The sequence below is a fragment of the Numida meleagris genome, chromosome 4, assembly GCF_002078875.1.
Source record: "Numida meleagris isolate 19003 breed g44 Domestic line chromosome 4, NumMel1.0, whole genome shotgun sequence".
NCBI classification, from domain to species: domain Eukaryota; kingdom Metazoa; phylum Chordata; class Aves; order Galliformes; family Numididae; genus Numida; species Numida meleagris.
The window spans coordinates 36954463-36976784 of NC_034412.1; the positions used below are offsets into that span (position 1 = coordinate 36954463).

General features: G+C 39.6%; 2 protein-coding genes across 5 annotated transcripts in view; one reads left to right on the forward strand and one right to left on the reverse strand.

Moving 5' to 3' along the window:
• Window positions 1-9338, forward strand: part of ARHGAP10 (Rho GTPase activating protein 10) — a 140765-nt gene extending 131427 nt beyond the window's left edge. For 2 of the 3 annotated variants that reach the window (XM_021396394.1, XM_021396392.1), the window contains 2 exons: window positions 202-293; window positions 8554-9338. In XM_021396394.1, the coding sequence (XP_021252069.1) occupies window positions 202-293; window positions 8554-8642 (181 nt within the window). In that variant the 3' untranslated portion in view covers window positions 8643-9338. Of the gene's footprint in view, window positions 1-201; window positions 294-7501; window positions 7694-8553 lie in introns of all 3 variants that reach the window. The other variant, XM_021396393.1, reaches the window with a different exon arrangement.
• The window catches only part of NR3C2 (nuclear receptor subfamily 3 group C member 2), a 199315-nt gene continuing 190435 nt past the window's right edge, over window positions 13443-22322 (reverse strand). For both annotated transcript variants that reach the window (XM_021396391.1, XM_021396390.1), the window contains exon 9: window positions 13443-17105. In XM_021396391.1, coding sequence (XP_021252066.1) covers window positions 16950-17105 — 156 coding nt within the window. In that variant the 3' untranslated portion in view covers window positions 13443-16949. The remainder of the gene's footprint in view (window positions 17106-22322) is intronic.

Below are 22322 nucleotides of genomic sequence, written 5' to 3' on the forward strand. Positions count from 1 at the left end.
GATATTCAGAAATGCCAACAGTAAGCTGTGAAGCTTCAGCTTTGGCATTTGTGTGTATGAATTAGAAGCCTGTGATGATGCATATGAAACTGTGTTGAAAGTTTTAGCCATCTCCCAATGAGAATGGAGAGAGAATGGTTGAGAAAAGAGTGTTTTCTTTAGAAGTCAAAAGTAACTGCATCTCATAATTTCATTTTTCAGTGTTGCCCACCGAAAAGCAAGAGCAGTTTATCCATGTGAAGCAGAACATAGCTCTGAATTATCATTTCAGACTGGAGCAATTTTTGAAGATGGTAAGTACTTATTGAGTGAATGTAAAGCAATGAAAAACAAACTGACAAAACGGTTTAAATGGCTTTGGATAAAAATACAAGCATAACTGTTATTCTGTCAGTGTTGCTGGTGGCAGTCAGTGACGTAGATTTCTGGTACATAGAAACTGCATTAGCATAAATGAAAGCAGTATGAGGTAATGGCTTTGCTTCAGGTGAGCAGATTCTTGTTGGTTTGAACATTTCAGCAGAGTTTAAACGTGTGTCACAGTTAAAAAAAAAAAAAGGTTCAGCAATAGAGAAAAGGGCTATGAAACTGGTTTTTAATATGGACTATATTTGTAAAATATCACAGAGCCTTTGATTTAAGGAAAAAAAGATTTTCAAGCAGAGTTCTAGGAAATCAGATTATCACCATAGAGAAAAGAGAGTGTTTAGTCTTCTGACCAGGGGATGGCTTAATGTGTATTTGTACACGTAGAAAGAGGCATATTCACAGGATTATGTTTAAAAATTTCTGTGGATGTAAATGTAGTATTGCATATGAACATCCCAGAAAGTGATTCTGTGCTCAAGACTGTCCTGAAGCTTCTCAGTATGCTTCTACGGCTCTGCTCTTCAGGATCTGCACAGGGGCTTTGAATTGACAAGAATGGCTTTAGTTCTAAAACCTTATGCCAGTAACAATTGTAAGACAAATTCTGAAAATACAGAAGAAAACATCAGAGCTCAGTTTTTTCATACTGTTGCAGAAAGGGATAGTATGCAATGGATCAACAGGGCCTGGACAAATTCAGCAAATCTTGTTACTTGAAGGCAATTTAATAACAATTCTTAAGTACAAATTAATTCATAGCAGGAGCAGTACAAGACGGTTGTTTGTTACAAGGCCTTGATAAGTTGCATTCACACTGGCCCCTAAAGAAACCGGAAACTCTGCAGTGATGCTTGTTTTTTCTTATCCATTGCTATCTTGCTACTAGGCCAAAAGGCTGATAAATACTTTCCAGAGGAACAGTAGTATTTAATTCTGAATGACTAAACACACTTTGGATATACTCTGCCCAGTCATAGAGATGCTACATGTGAGAATCTTTGTTAGGATATCAAATAAAGGAGATTATACTTCCCCTTCTTTGTGAAGGCTAATTTAAAGCAGCAGATTGTAAGGAAATTGCTGTACTCTGTCTCCTCCCAAATAAGTATGTAGTAGGCCTAGTCCAGAATTCAGTTATGTTGATTTTTTTGTTTTTTTTTTTTTCTTTCAGTGTAAGGTGGTTTGGCGTCCCCACAAGGTTCTTCCCTCCTAGCACCCACTTTACAAAATCATACTTGGTGTTTCCTATTAGATAAGTGCCTTGCAGGCAATTCATGTCTGAATCAAGTTAGATGGGAAATCTTTTAAAGATGGATTAGCTAAATGATTGCTCTTTTTAAAGTCTCTTACAGCAGTTATTTTAATTTAGGTTTTTTAAAACATGACTGATAGGGATCTTCCACAGATGTAAAATTTGTGTACGGGAAAAAAAACTGGTGCATGGAAGAAGAGATCTGGAGCATAAAAGACAGGCATTTCTAACGCAGAGCACCACGAGTTGCACACCTGTTGTGTTGCCATTGGGGAAGTCACCCTTGCAAGAATTAGTTTCTTCTGTATATTGTGTTTGTCTGACAGCAGTGTTGAGATTCTTTTCTTTTGTAAAGAGGTCGTTAGATGTTATGGCAAAGCCACCATGGTTTTCGTGCATTACAGCCTCAGTAGTTTTTCAGCTAGACAGTTGGATTGTCCAAGAATGGGAACAAATATGAATTTGATTCTTTGGCAGCATATGGAGAGTTGTTTCAACCATAAGAATGTTTTTCCATATCATCCTTTCAAATAAGCTTGGAAGCTTGGAAAAAGTTTTTGAAAATCTTTGCATTTTGAAAACCTAATTGTAGATCTCTGATGGAGAGATCACATTTCCTTAAGTACATTTGTTTTGATGAATCCTGCTGTATCCTGCTCATTTCATAGATGCTGTTCTTCACCCCGTAGCACTTTCAGCCTAGGGGATGTTGTGGACTAGCCCAAAAATGGAGGAGAACATGCAAGTAATAATACAATAACTGGATGTATTTAACAACTTAATGGCCATTCCGTAACGATTTGTAGTAGGTTATGTCATGGATAGACTCTGTCAATGTGGAAGGCTATTCTCACTCATAGTGTAGACCAGTCTTCATATTTGAAATCACTGAAATGCCTTCACACAGGCCTTTTCTTTTTGCATTAGGCACCCTTGTGCCTATGCTAGAGTCAAATTCCAGTGAATCAATTCAGGTTCTTCAGTTACTCAATTTAAATTCCCATATGCCCTAATAAAGCCCCCAAATGAAAAATTAAAGTAATAATACATCATTTCTGCAGCTCTACCAATAACCTTAACTATCAAAGTGACAACGCATCAATCAAGTTGACATACAGCTAGTATCAACCATTAAAGAAACTGTTAAATTAATGTCTACTAAAAAGTGCTGCTTCCATTAGCGAGGGTTTTATCCGTCTCTCCTTTCTCCACCCTACCTGTCTCAGTTTCTAATCCTGTCTCTCTCATCTCTCACTGTTTGCACGCTGAGTTTTCTCCTTTCTCTTTAGTCTGTTCTTCTGCCTTGTTTCCTTCACTTGTTCTCTTCCCTTCCCTTCCCTTCCCTGTTCTTCTTCTGCTTTGTCTCTCTTGGTCTGTAGATGCTGATTGCAGTAGTTCTCTCTTGTCTGTTATTACCCTGGATGAATCTTTCTGGCCACTCTATCCTGAGACAGAATAATGACATTTAGGGAGATACAGTCTTGCACCTGTCATAGCTGCTAAATGTAATATTGGTGCAAGCAGGTAAAAGTTTAACCTTTACTCCTCTCTTCATTTCTTTATCTAAATGAGGAAAAAGTACTGGTTTCTCAGGCTGACAAAGTAAGATTTACTAATATTTTAAATAAAGCTTTACATCACCTGATATGAATCTGTATAGAATCTGAACATTTGCATATTCAGATGTTTTCACTATTGCATGCTCTCCCAAATCCTACAGTCTTTTTTATTAAAGTGCCACAGCATCTAAATGTTAAGGCATCATCTTGTAAGTTAGAAAAGAAAAAGCAAACTTTTCTATTTAATTGAATCGTGTAAGAAAATGAATAATGTAATCTGAACAATATCCACTGCTGTTTTATATTTTTTCAATCTTCAATTCAATTTACCTTAGGCTTTGCCGATGTTTTTATTTCCCAGTTGCTATAGGCTGTATTATTGACAGCACATAACACTAAAATTCAGGTGGTTAGAGGCAAGGCTTGAAGATTTTGCAGCTGGATAAGGGCATGTATGGGAAGAAGCAGAGTATGATCTGAGATTGTGAGAGACATATGCTGGCTGTGTTTGTGTATTTTTGGTCACAGCAGTTATTCCCAATAATCATGAAAGGAATAATCAGACTGGCACTGAAATCTTGCCAGCCTTGCAGCCTCATGTTAAATTTCTGCTTCTGAAAAGAGACTGTTTAGAAGTGAGTAAATGGGAATTTCACTAGAGAGAAGTGTTTTAGGTAAGGTAAATGGTGCTTACACAACAAGATTCCTTGTCAATATTGCTAGTACTTTTACAGTGAAGTTTCCCAAAAATTTGTCAAGGTAGCTCTCATCAAAGCTTTTCACAGTTTTTAAAATAGCGATTTAGGGGAGGACTGAGAAAGTTTTTTATCACAGGAACTTTCCTTAACAAAGGGGTGGTAGCCATTTTTCGTACCAAGCACAGCAGGAACACAAAAAGCTGTTCAAATAGCCATGGTCATCCCCCTCTACTTTTCCCAATGTAACTGAGTGCCACCCTCAGTTAATCTGCCTGGTTTTGACTCCAAGGCACTCTCTTCCCTGTTATTCATGCAGTAGTTTCTGGACTGTCTTTCTCTATGGTGTTGACAAATGAAGGATTTACATCAAAGAAAAGTAGTACTCCCAAAGTGCTATATTGCATTGTATATGCAAATAATTATTTTGTTGAGGTAAAAATGAGAATAAAGCTACTTCTTTGTACTCCTTTCATTTGTGGATTTCAAAGCATTCATGTACATTAACCGTCTTGGTTTTACACCCAAAGAAACTGAGTGTACAGGTGGTGGGCAGATGTTCTCCTTTTCAGATCCCTCCATACCATTAAGGATAAGTTGCCTCAAATAGCTGCTGAAAGTTACAATCACAGCTTCACCAGTAGAAAGTACCAGATATGCACTGGTAATTTCTGCTGACTTTGCTTCTTTGCTTTGAAGTCTTAAAAAGCCACAGAAGGTAGCTTGACCTTAACTAGCCTGACGTTGCTGCATAAAGAATAGGGAAGACTTTATCTTACCAACAGTGTTGTGGAAACAGTGAACTCCAGAAAAAGTGTTACTGGAAAGCTAAGAAGTGGAAGATGTTCAAATAGATGTGTTTAAACAGATGTGTATTACCTCTTGGTGTGTGTGCAGGACTGTCATGGTTGCTCAGCTGACAGGTGGGATGGATTCAGCTCAGGACTAAGACCCCAAGTCTCAATGTCTGCACATAGGATGTAGGGCTTGGAAGCACTTCTTCGGCTTTAATTTAATTTCCTGGTGAAAAATTAGCCAACAGGCTTGATTTCTGTGGAGGTTTGTTTTGGTGTTGCAGTGAGATTTCTGTTGCCCACAGAAGGTAGCTTTTGGGCCATTACCTTGCTTGGTAGAGTAGTCCATCAGAGAGGCAAGCCTTCATGTCAGACACCATGCATGTCAGATTTCCTCCCCATTTCCGTCTTCCTCCCAAAACAGCTGGTTTCCACAAGGGTTTTGCCTGACGCAGTCCTGCTGCAGTTAGTGGCACCTAGGCAATGAAATAATACCACTGTGGAAATGAATCTTGGTCTCATCTGTAGTGCGGACTCATGAAACTTTTGATTTGCTGAAAGAAGAATGATGTCTGCTGTAGGGAAGTATGTCAGCGTGTTGGTGTCTGGGAAGAGATGCTTTCAATTTTTTATGTATTTGCAGTTAGATAGTCATAACATGGGCGATATTAAAGGTATTTCCTATGGAGAATACAGAAAACAAAGAAGGAATGCTGCAACTGCCAAGCTAACCTTACTGTGTTTCTTGATTCGATGAAATCAGAAAAGCTTTTACTTGGAGATCTCATAACAGATAGCAAGTCTGTTGATTTTGTTTGTCCACCCAAGTTTGGGGTAATTGCTGTGTGGCATTCGCAGCCATACTGATGGTCAGAAATCCTTCTTGTGTACAGTTTGCCTTCACTAGAGTGAGACCACTCAAATGGCCCTGCAGGAGGTGTTGAGGAGGCCGCCATCCCCTCTGGGCCCTGAAGATTCCTGCTATTTCCACTGTCCTCAGAGTGGGAGGGCTTTTGATGGCCAGTTTTGATTGCACAGTTGCTCTACCCTTGTCAAATCTTGCTGTGCCATATGTAATTGTCAGTTCTATGCTCCCTGTCTTTCAGACTACAGGTGTTTCCCCTAGCTAGCATAAGACTTAGTCCTATAGGTCCAATAACGAGTTATAGTTTTATGGTCAAATAGCATTATTGCAGCATTATTTTTAAATGATGCAGGCCTGAGAAAGTGCTAAGAACTGTGATGTCTGTTGATTGAGAAGAAATGGCAGAAAGGGGACACTAAAGAGCATCTCTTCAACAGGCTGTTTTTTTAGAAATGGCCTATGTCCTGGGTTTGGGAAGAGCTGTGATAGCAGAATGTCTTTTGTGTGGTAAAGGTTTTTAAAATGAATGTTATTGTACACTATGCTTTGGAATTGATTAGCAAAGAAAACAGGGTCATTGGGGTTTCAAACAACTTCACATTTGGGCAGCTTCTGCATTTACATCATTTGCCCACAGAAGTCAGTGATGTAAGTGGCTATCTTAATGCATGAGGAGATCTGAAAGAGAGCATAGTCTTACTCAGAATGACAGTTGCCATTGCTGTTGAATACTAAGAATTCTTGATGTTTTTTTTTTAAAAAAAGGCTTCTCAGTAGAAATGGTGAGTTTAGCTGTAGTCTAAGTTGTAGTCCTTTCTTCAGTGCTCACAGAATCTGTAAGAAACTTGTACCAAGGAAATAGTGAGGCTCTGAGCTGTGTGTAAAGCGTGACATTCAGTTCCCCAAGCACAGAGCTCAGCCTTCTAGGTAACAATGGGATAGAATCATAGAATCACAGAATGGCTTGGGTTGGAAGGGATCTTAAAGATCATCTAGTTCCAGGCCTACTGTTCAGCCTCCTGTGTTGGATCTGAACATTCTGCAGTACTCAGAGTTCACTATTGTATTACCATACTTGTTTGGAGAATGTTTCTTCTGAAATGTGCCGCTGTGTCAAACCAAGGGACTCCATACTGTTTGACCATTTCCTCCTCTGGGTAAATTTTAGGGCCCTGTCCAGTGTGATCATCTCAGACAAGGGCTGCCCTTGTTTTTAACAGGCTTTTTGTTTACAGACACGGGCATGCCAGTAATCACTGTCTTCTCTGTCACATAAATTGACCCAAATGTATTTTGGGTTGAGCTCCAGAGAACAAGCAGAAATTTCTTACTCACAGCTCTTCTGGTGATTTTCTTTCTAATCTGCAGTTCTAGGGGAGTTTCCTTCCCAAAACACAGCTGTGCCCCATTGACATGGGGTACTTCAGGCAGAGGCCGGGCTGCCCGTAGAGCTGCTGGCATGTTGGCTCACTGGGTGCAATGACAGCTGCTGTGGCAGAGCTTCGGGAGGTGGGCTTGTGCTGGTTTCAGCATAACAGTTTTAAATGTGTGTGTACACTGTAATCATGGTTTAAAAATGACAAAGAAAGAGGAGGGCCTGTTAATTACTAATAGTAATGTAAGTTACCGTGAGTTTCAATGTGTACAGAGATTCTAAAAGGGAATTTTCTCTGTGTTTTTTCCTTTAGAATCTTTCTGTTGCGTGCATTCATTTTAATTATGTGCCCATATTGGTTCTGAATATGGACTATCAGCATCATTTGGAAGTGGTTTGGTTTTCTGAATGTTTAAGTCTCTTGGAGAAAGAGCTGTTATTTAAGCCATGGTTTGTGAGCACAGCTTTTAGCTATGGCCTGCCAGCGTTAGGACACAGAGAGAGAGGGTAGGGGAAAATTTTAAGTGGTCAGTCTGAGAACCTTACAGTGCTTTTTAAAGTGAGACTTAACTTTTATTTCCTTGATTTCTAGAAAGCTACAAGTATAACATTCCTCAGTGTGCTAATGTGTTTTAAATGAAGCACTGTCATGGCCAGCAGCATATTTCAGCATTTGTCTGATCATTTCCCTAAATATTGTCCATCTTAAAAGCACTGTGAAGATAAATTAACATGGTAGAGAACATCATAGGTCACTGGAAGTGTGGGATTTACAATTAAATAGGTAAGCAGATACATGTACTGTGTTCTCTGAGGAAATTTGATGGGGGGGGGTTTGAGGATTTTTTACTGTTTTCCAAATGAATGAGGCTTATGCTTCTTTTATTAAATTCTGTCAAATGTGGTTAGGAAAATACAAAGGAAGCCAGAGTTCGCTTGTTCTGTTGCTCGCAGAATTACTTGGGGGTATTTAGAGTCTGAGCAGAACTTTTTCTTATTTTAGATCCACAGATACTCTTGCATTAAATTTAGTATCAGTAGTGGCAAATACTTAGGATAGTGATAAGGAACAAGGCTTACCTTCCAAGCTGTTGCTTTGTGTTCTGTGACTAGCATGATGCATTTGCATTTCTGAGACATTTGAACTAGGGGAATTATTAAGATATCGTCCATTGGTCTCTTTTAGTAGAAGCTCTACTCTGTAAAGAGATGATACTTGGAATGAGATCTGACTCTTTTCTGTGGCTCAGAGCTTCCAGGTTCACTGCCACCCAAGACAGGAGTTTGGTTATACTTTGCCCTCAGCTACTAAAATTGTTTCCTACTATTTGATAGGAATTCTGACCTCTCCCCAGAAAGCTTCTGCATTTTCTGTTTTATGAACCTGTTCTAAGTTCCATTAGCTAATTGTTTCCTTAACATAATCTCCTGCACCCAAAAGCACTAGATAGTTCAAGCACTTATATTATGCAAGTATTTAATTAACTATCCTTATCATTTTCCCTAGCCAGATTGTCAAGTCAACTGGTGTTTGCAAGAGACTGGTATTTCCATGGATACTTTGCATGGTGTCATGGAGTTAAACCCAAAAGGACTAATTTGAGCATAGAAAGATTCAGTAATATTTTTCCTTTTCTTTTGCAGTGCAATTTTCCAGGGAACCAGGATGGCTGGAAGGCACACTAAATGGCAAGAGAGGACTGATTCCACAAAATTATGTTCAGTTTTTATAGCTTTATGCATTGAACGCCAAGAAGGTGTACATGGTATCCATGGATTTTTGTTATAGTCACTTCTCTCTACTTTTGTGACCAATTTTAATCAACGAAGAGCCTGATTATGGGTTGAAGATCCTAATGTGTTTAAAGACATTAAGTGTTGCCAAATATGAATTAGAGAGGAAAGATTCTTTAAAGGTTGGAATCGATGGGGACAGGACAGTTAGATGGAGGGAAGAGTTAATTTTTTAATAGTTTTTCAATTGTAACAACATGTTTGTTTGCAAGGTAACTAGCATTTGAAGTCAAATCTTTGGTTGATCTGTGACTCAGCGCTCAGTTGAAGATGATTTTTAAAAATTAGTGTCCAGAAGATTACGCGTCAGTATCAACAATTTTTAACAGATTGTTATTTGAGTGTGGAAAGTACTGTTGGATAAACAAACTAGCATGCTGACACTTTTATATTTCAAAGTGGAATAGATGATATGGAACGGATATATTGGTAAGTAAAATTAGAGGTATCAAGACATGACATTTTCAAATGTCTTCAAAGAATATGTTCATTTATGTTGTGTGTGTGAGACTTCATTTATTTTATTAAGGTAAGACACGTGAACTTTTATTACAGGCTTCTATCTGTCATGGTTCCTTTGTTACTCAAAAATATCACTGTAAATGAAATAAAATGACGTTTGGTATTTGACCTTAGTCATTCCTTAGCTGGAGAATATTTTCGTCTGGCTGTGTAAGTTATGACATTAAATAATTACTGGCAGCTTTATTCAGTCAGTCACAAAGAGACTCTAAAATGGATGGGGAACTCAAAACAGGCAACTCAGCAAGCCCAAGCCAAAAGAAAAGAGAATCTCTGTGATTCTCATGTATCCTGGAAGCATCTTTCATTTTATCTGCTGACTGGCTCTTGAGCTTCCCTTTCTTTCTCTCCCATAATTGTAGATTGTAAGGTCTTAATGATACTTCATAGTATCACAGTCTTCAAGTAGCTGCCTCAGAATTTGTAGAACTATTTGTGTAGTAAGAGAGTTATCTGTGATCACAGAAAAAGCTTCTTGTGGTGTGTAAATCTGTGCCTTGTGATAAAAATGTGATGTGCAGTCTATCGTTAATCTTTGTATTTTTTCTCTCCTTCAAGTAAGACCCTTTGGGAGGCAGTGGAGAGGATGCAGGAAAATCTGACAGGATGGCGTGTTAGCACAGGCTCATTTATTTGTTAAATTGAACTATATGGATTTAGAATCATATACTACAGATATACTCTGCTTGCAGGTTTTCCTAACTAATGTGATTAGTAAACCAGTTAATGTTAATGCTGCCTTAAGGTTGCGGTGTTTCTTTTCCCCTTAAGATTTAACTCCATACCGTTATTTTGTTCCTTTGCCTAGACTGTGTAGGATCCATTGGAGTATGCACAAATCATTTCCAGATGGAGCAGTGGTGGGCCAAGTCAGTATGGCTCTTCAGTGCTAAACCTCACAGCTTGGAGGAGTTTCATTTGGTTCATTCACCTCGTACGTGAGCAGTGGCTCTGCCATAGGCAGTTCTTATCTTGGCACAGTGACTGAGTGACCCAAGCACAGAAAATGACTTATGGACTTCTGTAAAGAAAATCCAGTTCTCAGATTTGCTCCTTGATACGCTTTTAAGGAACTAGTCACACACCAATAAATACAGAAAGAGATGGCAGGTTTCCTTATTCAGATCTGCCACGTGGCAAAGGGCTGTTCTGGCTGGATGTTGTGTCGCCTGGGACCATAGCTGTAGGAACTCGTTTGTGACCTTAAAGAATCATTCTGAAGGTAGGATGTAGTCTGTGTGGCCAAATTCAGCTTCCACTGCTACTAGCTGAGAATGTTTGACAGAACTGGAAGAATATAAATCCTTGTTATTCTCCCAGGCTGCAAGGCATGCTGGCTCATCACTTTGCCAAGTGGTGATAACTTAAAGCTTACAAGCTTTGTTAGTCACTTCCAGTTGTTTTGTTGCTGTTTTAAACAAGCAGTGCATGTTAGATCTAGTTCTGGTTGCTTTCTTCCAAAATACTCAGCTCTAGCTCTGATCTTTCTGCATTTTTTTTTCTTTCAACTGAGATGGTTAAAAAAGGTAGATGCATAGAGCAGAAATAAAAGACAGTACTGAGTGTCCCTTCAGTCCAGTCCTGTGGCCCTATTTGCCTTTAGGTGAGGCGTTTTGAGATTCTTGTTACTGCTGGAGCCATGCAGAACCCAAAGAAGAAAACTTTGCTACTGAGGAGTGGTGCACTGTGCAAAAGTAATACTAATTCAAACTTTCTCAAGTCCCAGACCTTGTCCAAAAACAGTGGTGTGAGTAGAGCCAGATCTGATTCGGCTTTCAGGTTAACCACGCTGCCTCTTAGGAATTTAGCTGTGGTAGCTGCTCCCCAGCATATGGTTTTCCACATCAGCCTGGTCATACCAATGTTGGGTATGGATTTGCGCAGCTGAGTAGCCACGGCACCTCTCATACTTCACTCTCACTGTTGAAAAGCTCTGTGATAGCCTCACACTGACTGTCTGGAAGTAGAGATTAAAGGATGCCAATGAATAAAAATCTTACCAAGAAAGTTGGGCTCCTTTTCCAGCCTTTGAGATTCTAGTTTTCTTTCCTGAAGGTGGGCCTCAGAGTATGTCTCCTGTCTTTCTTTTTCGTGGTTCAGGAAGTGTAGAGTTAACTTGAAGCAAGATGGGAGACAGGAAATCAGCTATGGGGAAAGCCAGCTGAAGGGCTTTGCTCCTCTAGCCTGGCAGCAGGAGCAGCGCTGCTCAGCACTTCTGGGCTCAGTCCTCTCCCAGGGAGCTGTTCTCACATCCCAGCTGTGGGTTCGGTTTGAGCTTAATCCGCAGGCAGGGTTTCCCCGCCCTTGCTATGCGCTGGTTACTGTGCGCGGTGGTGTGCATGACTCTGTTTTCAAAATCTGAGACTCCATGAAGCAAACGCCTGACGCAGGCTGCAAATCAGGGAGGGCGATTTAAGAATCAGCTGTTTTGTGCTTTTTATGCAGAGTGACGTTTTCTTTGCCCTCGCTGTGGGAAGAGAGACTGAACCCCTCCACGGGGGACTGAAGTCTAACATGTGCTTGCGGAATAATTGATGGAAAAGCTGAGCCTCCAGCCCACTTGGGCTGAGTAGGAATGTGCAGTATGTATTACTCACTGGCCGGCACTCAGCTCTGCTCCTCGGCCAGGCAGCACTTTCACTTTGCTGTTCTCCCTGGGGCTTTCAGGCTGCTGAGTGTTGTTAACCATTGTCCTCCCTGATGGTCACGGCAGGTTTCCTTGATGCCCAGTCCTTCACTGCGTTGAGAGAAAAATCTCATGACTGATTTATCAGCCCTGTAACGAAAATAAGTGTTTCTGCTACATTGCTTACAACTTCTGCTAGCTGAGCTTTTGTAATTAACTGCATCGTAGAAAAGTCTTGGGGAGAAATTTACAATTTCATCGTTCTGCTCCTTCATTTCTTTCTTTTAAACAATTTCATAATTCTTACCTGGTTTTCAATTTAACGAGCAAATTCCATTCACTGCTGACAAAGGGTTTGTGCAGCCTGTAAATGCACCAGAGCCATACACAGGGTTATGGGGAAGCCTTCCCTGGAGTCGTACCTTGTTGGCTGAATATGCCTCAGGCATAATTCTCTCCAGCAGAATTCATCCACGTGTCTTCATCTGCGCTTGCAATAACCACAGGTAAGCACCAAATAGATCTAATTCTATTGATATCTACAGTTAAAATGTTTTAACACTTTACAGGATGGCATATTTTACCTGTCAAAAAAGGGTATTTTTCACTACTTTCTACCTTAGTAATAATATTGTATTTGGCATAGCATCCTATTCTCTGTAAATACCTGAGAGAAAGCAGTGTCCCAGCTTGAGGTCAGAGAAGAAGTTTCATCTTCTTTTTAGGTAGTGATAGCATTTTCTTATTTCTAGAACAGCATATGATAGGTACATCTGCTTCCAAGCAGATGGGCAATTTTTCTGACAATTCAGCAAACAGAAGGCAGGTGCAAGGATTTTTGGCAATAGAAAGTTTGTGTTACTATTAAAAGAAACAAAAACTGAAGTGCAGTTAAATGGTGGTCTTGCATCACAGCCCTAGCTTCATGCTGAACTCTGTGATAAATATTTAAGAGAGCACAGAACGAACCAGCATAGCAAGAGTTGTGTTTTCCCTTCTGACTTTGTTAACATAATTGGAGAAGACCCAACTCTTGAGAAGGCAGTTTATTAACTTGAGAAAGCTTGCATATGTAGAACAGTGACTCCGTATTTCCACGAAGGAAAAAAACAACTGGTCAGTGGAGACAGCAGCCCTACGTTAACTCAAGCTGGGCGCCAGGCTTGCCCACCTACTGAAGGTTGCGGGGTTTGCTTAGTTGAGCAGGATGTGGTTGGCGTCAGTGTCGCCACTTCTTCCCTGGGAAACACAAGGACCAAAATTAAGGGAACCAAACTCCTGAAAGTTGGGCATTACTTATTACACCATGTGCACAGCTGCTGTCTGGCTGAAGCACTGCAGTCCAAGTAGACAGAGCTTGATAAATGCAAATCACTAGATGTATGAAGACAGATGTTAGATTGCATTGTTAGTTACTGTGTTGTTTAATATTGTTTCCAAATGCACAGAATCTCGTTTCTAAGGTTATCGCTGCACCAGCAGCTGAGATTAAAATGCAAGAAGTACTTGCAATCAAACCAGTTTAATTCATGTATATTTGTACAATTCGTATAAAAAAAAAAAGAAAAATAGGTACTTGCAGACATTAACATAAAGACCAAACAATATTTTCTATTTATTTAAAAAGCTTTAAACATACAGAAGCAAACCCCTAATTATAAATGCATCATTATGCATAGATATTACTGTTTACACCATACTGCTGGCTGCTTGTATTTTTCCATCCAGGAATCTAGTTAAACTCCAAGAGTTCTTAAACATTCCTCTGAGCTTCCTGGCCTCAGAACTGCTTGCTGTCTATCTTATCAAGTCATTGACCTCCAGCTGAAAACATTGCTTAAAAAAAGAAAGTCAAATCTTTAATAAACAATTAAAAGTGCATTAACTGTAGAATTGTTTAATTTCATAAATGCTTAAACAAGTCAGTGAAAAACACCACCCTGTGAATTAGCTTTTTGCATTATTGATTGTAAAGTATCATTTTAATAAGATTTTGCTACTGCAAACTTTAGTCTTTCTATTTTATTTCGTGCAACCAGTCGGCTGCACGGAGTGTAGTATTCCTGAAATATCCACTGCAGTACATTGACACTATTTTACATTTTTAACTGTGTATACAATGCTCTTGCTGTATATCCCCGTCCTTTCTTACAACAAAATAATTTAGCTCAATGAACAGAAGCCCATGTCTAAAGGATGTTTTCGTTTGTCTTGTATTTTGCAGGAGACAAATGCCTATTTCATTCTAAACAAATTCAGAATAACGTAACTTCGTGGTAGCTAAAAACCAAACGTTTTGTTTTCTGCTGTATGCAGGTTTAGATAAGGAAAAAAAAAAGTGATGGCTATTCTGCTTGTGTCCTCGATAAGAGAATACTGCCTCTTACAACATCTATATCCAATTGTATCTATTACTTCAATGAGCTCTAGCAAAAAATAATAATCAATGAATGGTTTCATAAACAACAGGTGATTAAAGTAAAGGATTTATTATAATCTGCTTACAGTTGTTTGCAAAGACAGACATACGTTTTTGCATAAAGATATAAATTGCTTTTTAAAACTAATTTAGTGTGTTTAATTATATGAAGTTTCTGTGAATTATGAATTGTACCAAACCAAGATTAAAAGTAATAAGGTACAAAAATAGGAGCAAACAGACAACAATTTGGACTGGGACAGGCATTTAACAGTGAAGTGTAGAATATGGCTTTGCTATTTTAATCAAGCAAAGTTACTCTGAGACAGAAAAGGAGGCAGTAACTTTGTTAATATAAAAAGCTGCTGCAGACTGTATTCACCCAGAACCTGGCTATGAAATTTTCTATTTTAGACTCAGAAAAAAAAAAAAAAAAAAAAAAGTGAAAAGATGGATGTATGACTGTTTCTTTACTGTAAACAACCGGTCTGCATGCTGTGTATCTCACGCTGGAAGTTTGGCTTTCATATTGCTGTGCAGGTCAGTATTTAAAGATCTGCCTAAGAATTAGACTTCCAAAATGCAAATAATATATGTATGTATATATTTATATATAAAAAACCTCTCTGAATACAGTCTTTACAGGTTACCCATTGCATAAGGCAGGTGTCATTTAAAAAGACAAGTAGCACTGACTGTCTTCAGTGCACCAAAGCACACCTCAAAATTTGGAATCAGAAAGGGTACGTAACTCCTATTGGACCACTGTTTCAAAGAAATGCTACATTCTGACTGGTCAAGGGACAAATCATAGCTCAAAAACATCAGTGTCACCCAGAGAGAGCACTATAGATTAGGACTCAGAAAAACTATTCTATTTAAATTAGCATATGGTAGCAACAGTTGAGCCTCAGAAAAGTTCATCTGTCCTCTATTCTACTCCAAAATTTTGTATCCGTTTATAAATTGTGAAATACAGTGTAAATCACTTCAAAAAGTTTTTGTTCACAGTCTCGTTCTAGAGAAAACATTTTGAGACAAAATCAGACCGAGTTGAACCTGTAGCATGAACATTTTTCTTTTCCGTGTCTTCTGATTATTACAAAAATTCATACAAAATTAGATGCGCTTTGAGTTTTCCACTAAAAATTCTACTCGGCTAATCTGCCCGTATCAGTACCTTGCCGTCCCTCGCACCGGTACTTACTGTAATGATCTGCATGTTCCCTTCATCATAATCACAAATCGTTCTCCTCAGTCTGAAATAATAATCTGACCTTCAAAGATGTTTTGTGTATCCAGAATTCAAAGAAAAAAAAACAAACACAATTTGGGAAACATTAATTAAAAATAGCAAAATCATTCAACATCTTAGCTGCCTCTCTTTCCCTGGGAGAGAAAGGGAGTAAAGGGCAGGAACTGGCGCTATCATTACGCTGGCAAAAGCTTTGGAGAGACTGTAATTTGTCTTGTTAAATGAAACCTTCGTAAGTGGCAAACACAAAAAAGTGTAGTTTCCTACAGAAGTATGAAGCAGGATTTCCAAGATGTGCTCATCACGTACACTTGCAAGCGAGACAAAAGAGAGAAAAATATGGAGGAAAATAGAAAGGCTTAAATACAACTGAAAAGGTTAAGTGTGGTTATTTACAACAGATACTATAGGATGGTAAATTAGATATGATGCTAAAAAAGGCACAGCTTTCCCTTTCTTAAATACACTGTAAACGGTTCATTATGCATGCAGAACATTTCACTTTACAAAAAAATTACCTTGTTTGTTTAGACAAAGATAGTACTTAAATAGTCTCCAGCAAAATAGAGTTCTTTCAAAAATACTTTCCCATTCATCCTATTAACCATTAAAGATTTTTTTGTCTCATTTACAAAAGTTCCTTACACCTTATTTCAGGTCCTTCACAATTTATACATACAGCAATGTACAGTACAGCAAAAGACTGCAAAAAATTATTTGTAAAGCCAGCACAATAGATACTATAAATTGATACCAGGGCATTTGTTTTCACATCTTATCCTTCTTAATTAAATAGTAAATGGACACTTAACACAGTGTATATCATCTAGGGTGGGATAACATGGGATAACAAATGCCACAGGTGGGGATAACAGAGTATTCCACACCAAATGTTCTGTTATTACTTTACACATTAGGGTTTTTTTGTGTGTGTGTATATATATGTGTATATATAGAGTTTTTGTTTGTTTTTATTTTTTTTTACAAGAAAAGAATATTAATGCCCCATATTGACTTAACGTTTTATGTGCAAACCAAGGGTAAGCTTTAAAAAGTTCTCATTAGTTCTTGAACCCTTTTAAAACAAGCAAACAATACCAGAAACTACATGGCATATTTAAAACTCCATCTGTTAAAATATCAAAATCAAAGAGTTATTGACTAGATATGGCTTTTCATCCAGAGGAACAGGAACATTTTCTAAGTGTTTTAGGGTTATGGGGTAATTTCCAAACATCTAGGTCTTGCCAAATCCAAGTCAACTGTTTTCCATTCCCCAAACCCTTCATATGATTTTAGACTATTCAGAGACTGCAGAACAAGTGTAAATAGCATGTTTAAAATATGGTTTCTTGGGTCCTTCATGGGTGTGGAACAACACAGGGAAACTTAAGGCAAAGTTCTTCCATTTAAGACATTTTCTATCACTTCCTGTGAAAGTACAGGGGCTTGGCATTCCCAGATTCCACCTTTGGTAGCTGGTCACTGATGATTTCCACCAGCATGGCTGGAAACTCTACTTTCAGTGCCTGAGACTCTCGGAAGGTGTAGAAACAGAATTCCAATAAGTCACTAACAAGCTGAAATACAGAAAGAAACAATTTTTAGGAAAAATGCTGATAAATTTGCATCCAAACAAAAGCTTGTTGATAATGAGAGATTATTACCAAGAAGATGCTATCTTACTCTGACTTGGATAGTCCATTTGCAAGCAATGAAGCAAAAGGCAAATGGAAGTACTCTAATCTCAAAGTGCTCCTTCGTTGTTCAAAAATCAGTTAATGAAGGGAAACTGCATTATCACCACAGAGCTGTTTTTTCAACATTATTACACTTTTCATTTCACTAAGAGGTAACTGGCCTCTATGAGAACTAGTGGTGCTCCACACGTCTATGAAAATAAAGCCTTCTGCCCTCAGGGAAAAGGTCAGTCATAACCTACAGTATCTTTACATCCCAGCTCAACATGGAAGCGTTCAGCAGATAAAACATTTGTATTCATATGTAGATACATTTGTAGTACACACAGGCACCAGCCACACTTTTTGTTTTCTTCTCATTAAACTTCCAGAGGCACTATTTATGGAAGTATTAGTTCTTTTCAGAAATAAAGTTCTCTATTTTTGGTAATAGCACACTAAGCATGATGTGTGTAACTTGAAAGATGAGATAAAAATTTCTAAGGAGTCTCCCAATGACAGAGAAGGAAACTTCTATAATACCTCAAGTACTGAGTTGCTAAATGTGGGACCGCCACAGAATCAACTTGCACCTTAGGCTCAGCAGCAGCGATCCTTTAGCTGGCAGAAGTTTTCACCAATGAAACCCTATCACAGTCCTCCCATCTGGGAGAGGGCTGCAAGTTAAAATCCTAAATAGCATACAGATACCATCAGCTTTCTGGTTTGTGGAGAAAAAAAAACTGCATGTCTTAAAAGCACCAATAAATTTAGTTTGGATTCTACCGTGTCTCAAGTTTTGTTCTTCTCATTTGTCAGTCTCAGAGCTTCATTTTGCATCCTTACAGGAATATGGACCATGCTACATGAGTTAAAATTTTTTTTGTCTGTCTCCACACAAAATTGCAAACTGCTGTTTAAAAAGTCAAAAATTATGCACATTCAACTTTGGTGCCTTCTGCCCTTACAAAAGATTTACACATTTCTGCTGGTGCCATTATCAAATACAAGTTTGTTGTTTCAGTTCTGAACACGCAGAGTTGTACTCTGCGGTAAAGACTCAGTTAAAGAGGTAGGAAATAAAAGCGTACTCCAGCAAGGCTGAAAAATAACCACATACAGGCAACGCTGGACTGCCCTCCTGCAGCACCGTACCATACTAGTTATTTTCTGGACTTTCACAGCTGTTCTTGCAAACATATAAGCAATTTATGAACATCGAGGAAGTGCTGGGATCACTGAGACGCGTGCCTTGCTGCTGTTGAGCACTACAAGAGTCTGTTTGCCATTGCTTAGTTCACTCCTGATCATCTGGCATGTCATGAGGTAATGCTAATACATTAAAACAGATGCAAGCTAAATAAGTAGCATAGACAGAATTTGGTTTTCAAGGAAAAAATGCTGATGTTCTAAAGTTTAACTCCAGCCTTTAGGAGGAGATTGTTCGTGCTTACACCTGATGCAGAAAATATATTGAATGCACACAAAAATGAAGTGAAGGAAACATTTGGCGTACAGCCACCATCCTATTGCCTCTGCCATCAAACAGCAGCACCTCAGCAAACCAGCCCTTACAAACCAAGCCCTGCCTGGACACTGAGCACAAGTACTCGTGCATCCCTGAACAGAAGAGGAGGCTGGGGCATCTCTGCCAGCCCTTGCCACCCAACCATCCATGCCATGCTAGTGGCTCACCTGCTGCAAAATTTAAGCTAATTCCTGCCTCATTAGGCCAATCTTACAGTTTTGTGTTTTTTTGGTTTTTTTTTTTTTTTTGAAGTAATGACTTCAAATGCAGTGAGCTAGGTATCACAGAGAAGTATACTTAGAAACTATTAATTCTGCCTTCATAGCTAGCTTTTAGTTGTATTAAGTATACCTGACTATGTGGACATGCAGAATAAAAGGGAACTTGAAAATATCAACATTTATGAAGAGAGCATAATCTGTTCTATACAACAAATGAGGTAACAGTCCAGTAGGGAAAACACAGGAGGTGATCATATCTGCTGTCATAACAGAGCACATCATGAGTGCCACCACAGGGGAGAAGAGAGGTTAAATTTACCCCGCAAGTAAAAAAAAAAATTATCTAGAACTCTAAAACTACTTGGTTTTGGAGACTTAAGATTAATATATTCTGTACCAAGTCAGTCTTCTCAAATGTTTGGCCCTCTTATTCCTTTCTTAAGCCAAGCTATCAACTTTAACATATTCAACAACAGCCAATCACGGTAATACAGCAACAGCATCCAGAGCTCAGAGTTGAAGCACAAGTACCACATGCGTAACAAGGACTGCTGTGCTATTGTCAGAATAACTAGCTTTAAAAGCTGCCTTGTTTGGGGGCCTGGTACTAGTATTTTATATATATATATTTAAAGGAATCAACATAGGAGAATCAGAAGCACTAAAATGTAAACACTATGGTAAGGTCAGCTAGCAAAGGCTGCTGAAATAACTGATGGGAGGGAGAAGGAAGGCTGAGAACTGAGCAGCGCTCTTCTCTGCATACAGTTCTCATGTGTTCAAATGCAGTCCAGCAGCCTCGGGACAAAGGAATGAGAAATTCAGGTTCCACAGGCACTGTTAGTTTTGAAGTCTGAGTTCTGCCTCTGCAACACAAGCAGCATTCATCCAATACTGTGGTACACCAATTCACTTGATTTACGAGTGGTCAGTAATTTATCTAGACCTTTGCATTAGAAGAGAAGTTCCCTCTCCAGTAAGAAAATTAAAAGCTTGCTTTCTTTTTGAAGATACAAGCTCTGTCCTCATGGTGACAGTGACTGATCCAGCATAGGTTACAAGTGGTCTCTAAATGAGAAAGATAACACAAGCTAAAACCTCCACATTTGCCTCATAATCTTTCTACACCAAAAAGACTGCTGCATAGACTTCTGCAGGCAGGGGGTAACCTGTGGGCTGGAACTCTTCACCACATCTGTCCATAACTGTTCATTCTTCTCTCATCACTGCCCATGGAACTTTTAAACATTATCAAGGCTGCAGCCCTCCCAGTAGTCCTCTAATTTTGTCTTAATCAATCTTTAGATCTGTATGCTGTATTAAACACCTCTGGGAAAGAGGACGAATAATCAACATTCATTTTCTGTTATTAGGGTGGGGTTTTCTATTAAATGGACTTTTTCCACCCATTCTGCTCTTCATAATTAGAAAAATGAATCTCTTAATGAAGTCCCTAAAGTTAATACAGTTACCATGACCTTTGATCACTTGCAAAATTTCTTTACAGCAAAACCATCGCTTTCATTTCGGCACTCACAGTATGCTCAGTGCTGCCAGAAGTGCCTGGAGTGGTCTCTCGTGTAGGGGTACACGCTCCTGTGTTAAACCTGTTTTCTCACATGGGAATCTCCCATGATCTGTGTGCATGGTGTGGAAGTCCATGGGCACTGCTCTGTCAGGAGCATGTCTGCAATGAAGCCTCCTGATAGGCAATTAAGGCAGCAGTAGGGTAACAATGCAATGCCAAGTAACTTTTTGCTATTATTAGCTGCAGCTATCATTGACAAAACTTCAGCATTCTCACACCAAAATGACACTCCAAAACCTTTTCTTATGGACTTAACGGAATGAGTTTGTGCCTGTGTCCTATGGAGCTGGAGTGGTGCGCTGGCAGGACGCAGCTCCCTTGCATGCAGTGGATACTCTGCCTCAGAACTACCAAGGAAAACCATTGCCAGCCAAGTCTTGGCTATTCCATTACAACCATAGCCCCTTTTGCTCCCAGTCCTACGGAATTCCCAGGATGCAACTCAGAGATTCCCCTGAGGGCATCAGGAAGCTGAGCACTGAACTCCAGGATGGCTCAGGCAGCTACTCAGAGGTAAGTGTAGCCTCAGTGGATACTTCCTGGATGCTCCATTCCTTCCCTATGGAATTTGGGACTGTAAGGCAAAGAGTGAAGCTTCCCACAGAACACAGGGAAAAGAGGCAAGTCCAAGCAAGGTAGCCTCTGAATCCAGCCATGCCATGTATTTACCTCATGGCAGCATGGAATAAAAAAAATGATAAAAAGCATCTGGATTAGGCACTAGAAGTATCTAACCAGAACAAACAGGGAACCCAGTTCTGCCTGGACAAGTGCATTTATCTCATTCAGGAACCCCCTTCACAAACATACGCACGCAGAAACCACAGCACTGCAGTTAGCCTTGTTCTTGACAGCTGGACATACCATGGAGGAACCTGAGCTGAACTCAATTTCTATACTCAGAGGATGCATACAAACCCAGAGGCACACACCAATAAAGTGTCCTGAGCCCTTGGCCCGGGTAAGCCTTGGGCCAAGCTTGCCTTGTTCTGTAGGGAATGGGGAGCTCAGCTGTCCTCCAGCAAACACCTTGTACTGTAACAAAGGATACCCAACCACGGCAAAGGGCGCACGATGAGCTTCAGAGCAGCCCACTGTCTGCGTTAGGGAGCTGTGATCTGATTTCTCACTTCACAGACACATATTAACTACTACAAGACACACAGGCCTACATGGCTGTAGTTTCTGCAGTGACTGCAGAGGGATGAGGGGTTAATATTGCCTCTGTGCACAAAGAAATGCCTCCCCACAGAATTCAGGCGCTGGAACTACACAGCTCATCAGCAGTGGGACACAGCCTTGGCGCATCAAGAGCAGCAGTGAGTGCACCCAGAGGTGCTGGCAACAGCTGAGGGGCCCATCTGCAGCTCTGCATTTGCAGGACCAAGTACATGCAGAAGCACATTTGCATCCACTGCAGCATGCCCTGCAGATCTGCCCCTGGAGGAGTTGCGCCTTCTTCCCACTGTCAGCTTTTTCAGCGAGTGTAATCCTGGCTCTCTCAGCCTACGGAAAGATCCACCTCAGCTATAAAGTATTCCCTTCAGGAACCATAAAAAATTAATTATTCAGCAGCATGAGCCTTAAAGAATTTATTTTTGTTTGGCAGAAAATATCAACAAGCAAATGACAGAGCAAAGCGCTGGCTTGCCAAAGCAAGGGGAAGGTTCACATTAGGGTTTAATGTCATGGCATCATAACAAAAGCCCTCTTAACTCGATGTCTGTTTAGTATCAGCCAGATTGAAACCAAACTCAGCTTTTGTTCTGCAAACCGCCTAA